The 9,267-nt window shown below is 41.5% G+C and overlaps 2 protein-coding genes across 2 annotated transcripts; one reads left to right on the top strand and one right to left on the bottom strand.

Moving 5' to 3' along the window:
* Nucleotides 1–2,925: 2,925 nt before the first annotated feature.
* Nucleotides 2,926–3,608, top strand: LOC141484506 (histone H2B). Its single transcript, XM_074179497.1, has one exon. The coding sequence runs from the start codon at nucleotides 3,007–3,009 to the stop codon at nucleotides 3,376–3,378; it is 372 nt and encodes a 123-aa protein (XP_074035598.1). The 5' UTR covers nucleotides 2,926–3,006; the 3' UTR covers nucleotides 3,379–3,608.
* Nucleotides 3,609–6,305: 2,697 nt separating this feature from the next.
* On the bottom strand, nucleotides 6,306–6,784 carry LOC141484499 (histone H3). Its single transcript, XM_074179491.1, has one exon. It carries the CDS (start codon nucleotides 6,782–6,784, stop codon nucleotides 6,374–6,376), a length of 411 nt encoding a protein of 136 aa, XP_074035592.1. The 3' UTR covers nucleotides 6,306–6,373.
* Nucleotides 6,785–9,267: the final 2,483 nt, after the last annotated feature.

Genomic DNA, 9,267 nt, shown 5'->3' with positions numbered 1-9,267 from the left:
ATTTGCCACGCAGATCTATCTTCTGTGGCCAGCTCTTCCAGACGGGTGGTCCATTGTCTTTCTCGGATCGCTTTCAGCTCTTCTTTCAGTATCCTGTTTGCTCTATTCATGCACCTTTTGTCCATCGGTGCACGTGTTCTTTGGTACTGTCTTTTCAGGCGTCTTCTTATTCTGATTAGTTCCATCGTTTCTGGTGGAAGGTGCTCTTGGAAGTTAAAGCGCGTGGCTGGGACTTCCCTCGCGCTTCTTTCCGTTGTTTGTGTGATCGCCTGCTGAAGCTGGTCCGTGGCGTTCTCCAGATCTGTTTTTGTTTCGATGCGTGGTATCTCACCCAGCGCGTCGTGTATGGTTCGTTGGAATCTTGTCCAGTCTATGATTCGCTTCGTTGGGTTGTCTGCTTCCACTTCTCCCCTTCCTATTGTGAATAGGATGGGGTTGTGGTCTGACGACCCTTCCTCTAGTACTTCCATCTCCGTAGTATCGATGTTTTGTACTAGCGCGATGTCAAGAGTGCTTGGGACTGCGTCTGCTTGCGGGTAGTACGTTGGGCTGTTCGGTGCTACTACCTCGATGTCCTCAAATTCGTCTAGTAATCTTACTATATCTCTGCCTCTTGTGTTTGCGAACCTACAGTTCCAGTCTGGCGACTTTGCGTTGAAGTCGCCGATGGCCACTGTGGGATGGTGATCTGGGAATAATTCTGCCAAGTCGGTTCTTTCTATTCTTCTACCTTGCGGGGGTAGGTATACCGACGATATTTTCAGCTGCTCGTAGCGTCTCACGTTGACTCTAACTGCTACTGCTTCGCCGATTTGGGTTTCCGGTCTTCTTTCTTCGTTTTGCGCTAGGTCTGTTTTGACTAGTAGCGCAACGCCTCCCGCGGCGTTGCGCCCCCTGGCCTGTCTGTCCTGTACATGTTATATCCTGGGATGCGGTAGCTCTTTTCGCTTCTTATCCGTGTCTCCTGGAGCGCCATGACGTCTATTTCTAGGCGCGATAGTAGCTCCAGTAGCTCGTTTCTTCTTTCTGTGAAACCGTTGATGTTCCACGATCCTACGACTAGTCTTCCAGGCACTCGTGCTGGCATTACTGTCGTCCGGGTGTTTGGATTAGGGCTGCTAAGACCGCTTGCGCGATCTTTTGCTGCTCAGTCGTCAGATTTCCTAGAATTTGGATCAGCTCGCTTCCTCCGGTTTGTTGTGCCTTTGGTGCTGGCTTTCTCTGAGCTGTTTGTTGCCGGGCCTCTGACTCTCCGTTTGTCGAGGCCTGTTTCCTGTTGATTGCGAGGGTCTTGGTTTGGGGAACATTCTGCATCCCCTGTAGCTTGCCGGATGCGCACCCAGGCAGTTTGCGCATTTGGCCGGCTCTTCCCTTTGCTTTTGGCATTCTCTAGTCTCGTGTTGTTCACCGCATTTTACGCAACGTGCGGTTGCGTGGCAACATCTCTGTGCATGCCCGAAGTACTGGCATCGGTGGCACTGCCTTATCTCTCTTTTGTTAATTCTTTGCGGCTCCGCCCGCACGATCAGATTTACGCATGTTCTCAATGCGTATATTTTGTCCTGGTCTTTCGGCACTTTGACCAGGAATAGTGGCAGAATTTGTCTGGTTTTTCTGGACGTCATTCTGTGACATTCCAGAACCTCAAAACCTTGTCTGGTGAGATCTGCCGCGACGTCCGCGTCCTCCACGTTCTCCGGTATCCCCCGGATCACTGCGTGAAGTGGGATTTCTTTCTTAAGGGTGAACGTGTGGAATTCCAGGCGGAATTCTTCCATGTATCTGGTGGCTTTGCGCCACTCTTCTTCGTTGTTTGCGTAGATGTAGATACCATCTCTAGTAAGTCTTGCCTTGTTATATCCTATTTTACGGGCTTCGAGACCTCTGGAGATTTCATTCCACCGTTTGCTGTCATGGACAACTATTGGTGGTGGTGACATGGGATTTGTTTGTTTCGGGTGCGTGACCGCGTTTGTTGATTTCTCCTTGTTCGTTTGGCTTGTCCTCGGTTTGCCTGGGGGTTGGCCAGACTGGGACCTCCGGAGTTTTACGTTCTCCGGTTGGTACGATTGCTGGTATGTTCCCAGTAATGGACGTCTCTTCCGGTTTTGTTGTTTCCTCTGTCTCCATTTCCGTTTCCTCCGGTTTCTTTTGTAATACGACAAGTCGCGAGGTTCTCTTCCTTGCTTTCCTCGCCTTTCTCGTTTCGGCCTTTTCGAATCCGTCTTCTGTCTCCGTATCTGTGGTGTTTTCAGGCTTTCTTTGCCTCTTCTGGGAGGCTTCTTTTTCTTTTTCCGTTTCCTTGATGGCGGCGGTGTCTGTTTTCTTGTCTTTTTCTTTTTCCTCTTGTTTTGGTTTTGCTGGGGCTTTGCTTTTGGTTTCTTCCTTGTTCTTCTCCTGCGGTTTTTCGGCAGGTTTTGTCCTATCTTCTAGCCTTCTTCTGAGGGCTGCATTTTCGGCCAATATTTGGTCGAATTTCTTGTTCATGTCAGCCATTTGGCTGACCAGCTTGTCCAGAGTGTCTCTTAGCTTTGCGTTGTCTTCTTTTAGAGCTTTGTTTTCAGCTTCCATTTTTTACGGTCTGTGTGGAGTGGACTCCCTGAAAATAAGTGGATTAAAATTCTAATATTATATTTAGTTCTAAGAAGAACTGAATTCTCTTTATCAGTTCTGATAAGAACTGTTGTTTGTGTGTCTCTTAAACACTTCACAGTTTGCCTCCTTAGGTGGTCCTTCACAGGTAAACTTTCACTTCTAGTCGATGTTGCCTCTACGAGCTCTCGATGTGAATGTAAATGATTTCTATATAGAATCGACCTGTATTAATACCGTCCTACCGACCAATGGGCGTTCTCGAACGCTCAACTTTCCGGTGGGCGGAGCCTACTAGAGTTCCAGTTACTATCTGAAATAGTGACGACAGAGTGGCGTCTTTTACACTGAGTCGAAAGCAAACCTGCACGATAGTACTTGTTTGTTTGATATTGACGAAATTAAATTTTCAGAATGCCACCCAAAGCTAGTGGAAAGGCTGCGAAGAAGGCCGGAAAGGCCCAAAAGAATATATCGAAGACCGATAAGAAAAAGAAGAGGAGGAGGAAGGAAAGTTACGCAATTTATATCTACAAAGTATTGAAACAAGTCCATCCCGATACCGGAATATCCAGTAAAGCGATGAGCATCATGAACAGTTTCGTAAATGATATATTTGAGCGTATCGCAGCGGAAGCCTCCCGTCTTGCTCATTATAACAAGCGATCGACTATTACGAGCAGAGAAATTCAGACTGCAGTACGTCTGTTACTTCCTGGTGAATTGGCGAAGCACGCCGTCAGCGAAGGCACCAAAGCAGTTACGAAATATACCAGTTCGAAATAATTTACTTATTCCGGTCTACGATATACATTCTTAAAAAAAAAACGGTTCTTTTCAGAACCACAAAATATTTATGAAAGAATTCTTACAATATCGTTTCGACGCTGAATGATAATTTATTTTTGCTAGGGCGCTAGGTCTCACTCGGTTGGGTTGCCTTGTTATCAGTACATTGTTACCTCCTTTCGTGAAACGCGCGATGATAATAAATAATTTTGCCACCTATATTTAGATGGTGCTTACCTACCTATCAACCTAAAAAGTTAACGTTCGTTACTGTTATACTAGTCATGTACTCTATTACTTATGTTATTTTTTAACGTGTTTTTTTTTATTTACGTGCTAATATGTTGTCTAAAAACGTTTATGATTAGCATTTCTGATTTCGACTATAACATTGACGATTTATATATTTCGGGTGGGGGTGGGTGTGTATTACTCCGTTATAGATAGAGCTCACAGTATCGTCGTTCGTTCGTTCGTTCGTTCGTGTTGTAGTATCGACCTTTTTATTGAAAGTATATTACGATGATTATATCTTATCGAATATAACATTAATAACGTTCGTTATTATTCGAATGCCGTTTTCATCGAACACTTTTATAGGGATAATTTTTGAAAATGTTGATGCTATTAGAAGCGTCGGTTCTTGGTTATAGTCGTGTATGAAGGTAGACACGAGGTCTCTTCGATGCCCCTATTCACTCGTGTATTTATCGAGTATTATCGGCTAATGTATCATGTTTCTATAGACAGTCGCGCCTATGATATTTATTCGAAGGTTCCTTCCAGATCATCGATTACGAGTATTTTCGGAAAGGAATTGTCTGGAGTTACGTCAAAATCATCAATACTTCATATTTCATTGTAATTTACTGTGAGTTGTCGAGGTTTAATATTAGCTTTTTCTTATCAGAAAATATTTTCGGAATACGTAGAATCTATCCACGTTATTGTGCTAGTCGAAGTCTAAATAGGAAACCGGCATTGATTTCGTAAAGAAGTTGATGCGAACATTTCGACAGCAGAATGGAAGCCGTCAATATCGTGTCTAACGAGAATGTCGAGCGTTCAGTCTCCCGTCCGCCTGTGCTTCGACCCAGAATATTTAAACAAACGGAACACCAGAGGACTACATCATTCTCTCTAGACGCCTAACGAGTGTAGCATCTATCTTCCGAGAATATATTGTCAGTTGTTTTTTTACTATGGCAGACATAGAAAATCAGAATTCTTCGGCTTCGGCTAATTCATCTTCGTCGCCGCAGGCACAGTCTACTGCGAAGAAAGAAAAGAAAGTTAAAAATCCAAGAAGTAAACCTTCTCACCCACCTACGTCGGAAATGGTTAATAACGCTATTAAAGGATTGAAGGAACGGGGTGGTTCCTCTTTACAAGCCATAAAAAAATATATTGCGGCGAATTATAAGGCTGACGCAGAAAAAGTGGCACCTTTCATCAAGAAATATCTTAAATCTGCGGTTGCTTCCGGATCATTAGTACAAACTAAAGGAAAAGGTGCATCGGGGTCGTTCAAATTGGCATCGGCATCTTCTGGTTCGGCAAAACCGTCGGCTACCGAAAAGAAAACGTCCGGTACGGCCGGTGCGAAGGCCAAAAAAACTCCCGTTAAACGCGTAGCTGGTGAAAAAGCTAAAACCGGCAAGAAGGCTGCTGCATCACCGAAAGGTAAGAAAGCCTCTCCGGAAAAGAAAGCGGCTGCCGCAGCCAAGCCTAAAAAGGTAACTGCCGAGGATAAAAAGACCGTCGCTTCTAAGGTTTCGTCCGCGACTTCTGCTAGTAAAACCAAGTCTCCTTCGAAAGCAAAGAAAACTAACAAAGGACCAACAAAAAAGCCGAAAGCACCCAAACCGAAAACCGCGAAAGCGACCCCTGCATCGGCATCTTCTCCGAAAGCCAAAAAAGCTGCCTCTCCAAAAAAGAAGAAGTAAATTCTTCTATCAGTTGACTTCTCTCTCCGGCGACGAAGTCTAAGAAAACAAATGGCCCTTTTCAGGGCCACAATTTTTTTTACAAGAATTCGTATATAATTCAACTGTCCAACAAATATATAAATAAATAGTCAGAACTACCTACCTAGCCTATCCCTATAAACAGAAAAAAAATAGATAAATAATATTTCTTCCGCCGCCGCCGCCGACTATCGAATTGATATGAATCGAATAATTTCGTAAAAGAGTAAAAATTAAAAAATATTGCTCTGTCTTTCTATTTCATTGAAATATGTCTTGTGAACAGTTGACTTATTTTCTGATATTGGGATCGTTTCAGGAAAATGAGTCAAAATCATTTCGAGATTTCCAAACTAAGGGTGTTCCATTTGAGAAATCACTGATTTTTATATCTTCAGAATTACTCATCGACTCCAAATACCTCGTTCATCATTTTGGAAATGTTACTCCTCCTACAAGACGACGGAATGTAATATTTTGATGAATCAATAATAGCTTATGTATTCTATGAGACTTGTTTTCAATTTTATAGGGAAATGGCTCGAGAACCGAATAATACCTACTTTTTCTGTATAAACGATCGAATATCTCGAGAACGATTCATTTTTGGTATAGGGTATATTACAAAAAGTCACTCGAGATTTATGCCAGGTATTCAAAAATATGAATCAGAGGAAATTTACGAAAAGATGGTGATGTTATGAGCGATCTTTCATTCAGTGATCGCTTGTTTTTCGTTATTTATCTCAGCCGTTTCTAAAAATGATCTTTTCGAAAGATTCGTTTCGGAAAGTAAAAAATTTCAGTATTATAATCCATATTTGGATCATACTGAACATGTTCTGCAAACACCCGTGATTTAATATTTACGTGATGCGAGTTATTGAAAATATCATACATTCATTCATTCATTCATTCATATCTATCGATAAACGAATTCTTTCATCAATTGCATTTTGTGGTTCTGAAAAGAACCTTTTTTTTGTATATATTTTCAATATATATTGGGATATATATATATGAAATTAAGCTCGTTCTCCGCGTATTCTCCTTGCTAACTGAATGTCTTTGGGCATAATGGTAACGCGCTTGGCGTGAATGGCGCACAAATTCGTATCTTCGAAGAGTCCTACCAAATACGCCTCGCTAGCTTCTTGCAAAGCCATGACGGCTGAACTTTGGAATCGTAAATCGGTTTTGAAATCTTGAGCGATTTCTCGAACTAAACGTTGAAAGGGTAATTTCCTAATCAACAATTCAGTACTCTTCTGATAACGTCGAATTTCTCGGAGAGCAACAGTACCGGGTCTGTAACGATGAGGTTTTTTAACACCTCCCGTAGCCGGTGCACTTTTGCGAGCTGCTTTAGTAGCTAATTGTTTTCTCGGAGCTTTACCTCCAGTCGATTTACGAGCGGTCTGCTTGGTACGAGCCATTTTCAAAACCTATTGCGAATTGTAACGAACGAAATGTATACCGAACGATAGACGGACAACATATGAACTGAGTCGGCTTATACACGCCAACTATTATATACCATCTAGACGAGACGCCATTGGTCCGATTTCCAGTTGTGGGCGGAGTCATGAAATTTAACAAAACCCGACCGAGTTCGGTGTAGAACTTTAGTCGAAGTCTGTCGTTAGTATCACTAACAGTATTTCATTCGTATCGTGCAGTATATAATTTATTCTTAACATTCGAAATGACTGGTCGTGGCAAGGGAGGTAAAGGTTTAGGAAAAGGAGGAGCGAAACGTCATCGTAAAGTATTGCGTGATAATATCCAAGGAATAACGAAACCTGCCATTAGAAGATTAGCCCGTCGAGGTGGTGTTAAACGTATTTCGGGTTTGATATACGAAGAAACTCGTGGAGTACTCAAAGTATTTCTCGAAAATGTTATCAGAGATGCCGTAACATATACCGAACATGCGAAACGCAAAACCGTCACAGCCATGGATGTTGTATACGCCCTGAAAAGGCAAGGTCGAACCTTGTACGGATTTGGCGGTTGAATTTAATGCCTCCCCCTGTATTGTCCTTACCGTTTCCATAAAAAAAAGGTTCTTTTCAGAACCACAAAAGCTTATGAAATGAATTCGTGTGTATTTTTTATATTTTTGAAGTAAGTCTCAGGTCAAGAAAGTAATACAAATCATGAAATTATGAAACAACAAAATTTAATTGACGCTCCGGAGGGGCGACTTCATTGATGATTCCAGTGGCGCATTTGCTTTTTCAGCTGCAGGAAAACCCGGAAAAACCTGCAGCAGCAGCAAGCACCACATCATGTGAACATCTTGATCTACTAATGTCTTCTCTTTTATAAAACAAAATGTAGGGTATCTCCAGAGACTACAGTAAATTTAGAACATCGCCAGAACACTTAGTGACACGACTATCGTCAAACTTAATCGACCTCTGCCCTCCGGTAGCAAGCAGAATATCGGAAGCGTGAAATAAAAATTTGAATTGGAAATTTTGGCGAAATAACCCGAACGGAAAGTGTAGTGAAAATATAAAAGATAACGGAAAGTGTAGTGAAAATATAAAAGATAACGGAAAGTGTAGTGAACGTTTACCTCTGCCTTCCGCGAACAAGCAGAATATCGGAAGCGTGAAATAAAAATTTGAAATGGAAATTTTGGCGAAATAACCCGAACGGAAAGTGTAGTGAAAATATAAAAGAAAACGGAAAGTGTAGTGAAAATTTAAAAGTAGCGGAAAGTGTAGTGAAAACATAAATATAACGGAAAGTGTAATGAAAGTTTACCTCTGCCTTCTGGGAGCGAGCAGAATTTCGGAAGCGTGAAGAAAATATTGCAGATGGAAACTTTGGCGAAAATAATCGTGAACGGAAAGTGTGGTGAAAATATAAAAGATAACGGAAAGTGTAGTGAAAATATAAAAGATAACGGAAAGTGTAGTGAAAACATAAATATAACGGAAAGTGTAATGAAAGTTTACCTCTGCCTTCTGGGAGCGAGCAGAATTTCGGAAGCGTGAAGAAAATATTTCAGATGGAAACTTTGGCGAAAATAATCGTGAACGGAAAGTGTGGTGAAAATATAAAAGTATCGGAAAGTGTAGTGAAACATAAATATAACGGAAAGTGTAATGAAAGTTTACCTCTGCCTTCTGGGAGCAGCAGAATTTCGGAAGCGTGAAGAAAATATTTCAGATGGAAGTTTTGGCGAAAATAATCATGAACGGAAAGTGTGGTGAAAATATAAAAGATAACGGAAAGTGTAGTGAAAACATAAATATAACGGAAAGTGTAATGAAAGTTTACCTCTGCCTTCTGGGAGCAGCAGAATTTCGGAAGCGTGAAGAAAACATTTCAGATGGAAATTTTGGCGAAAATAAATCATGAACGGAAAGTGTGGTGAAAATATAAAAGTATCGGAAAGTGTAGTGAAAACATAAATATAACGGAAAGTGTAATGAAAGTTTACCTCTGCCTTCTGGGAGCGAGCAGAATTTCGGAAGCGTGAAGAAAATATTGCAGATGGAAACTTTGGCGAAAATAATCGTGAACGGAAAGTGTGGTGAAAATATAAAAGTATCGGAAAGTGTAGTGAAAACATAAATATAACGGAAAGTGTAATGAAAGTTTACCTCTGCCTTCTGGGTGCGAGCAGAATTTCGGAAGCGTGAAGAAAAAATTTCAGACGGAAATTTTGGCGAAAATAATCATGAACGGAAAGTGTGGTGAAAATAACGGAAAGTGTGGTGAAAATATCGGAAAGTATAGTGAAATTTTCGCCAAAATTTCTCTTTGAAAATTTTTTATCACGCTTCCGAAATTCTGTTTGCTCCCATTAATTCAAGTATCGTCTCACCGTCTCAACTTATATGTTGTAACGGCGAGAAAGCGGTATAGGCCTTACACAAATTTTCACTACACTTTCCGATAA

The sequence above is a fragment of the Leptinotarsa decemlineata genome, unplaced genomic scaffold (assembly GCF_025532065.1).
Source record: "Leptinotarsa decemlineata unplaced genomic scaffold, Ldec_3_MD MMD2_tig00005872_RagTag_RagTag, whole genome shotgun sequence".
Lineage (NCBI taxonomy): Eukaryota > Metazoa > Arthropoda > Insecta > Coleoptera > Chrysomelidae > Leptinotarsa > Leptinotarsa decemlineata.
Note: the sequence above shows the minus strand (reverse complement) of the source record. Positions and strands in the feature narration are given on the sequence as shown.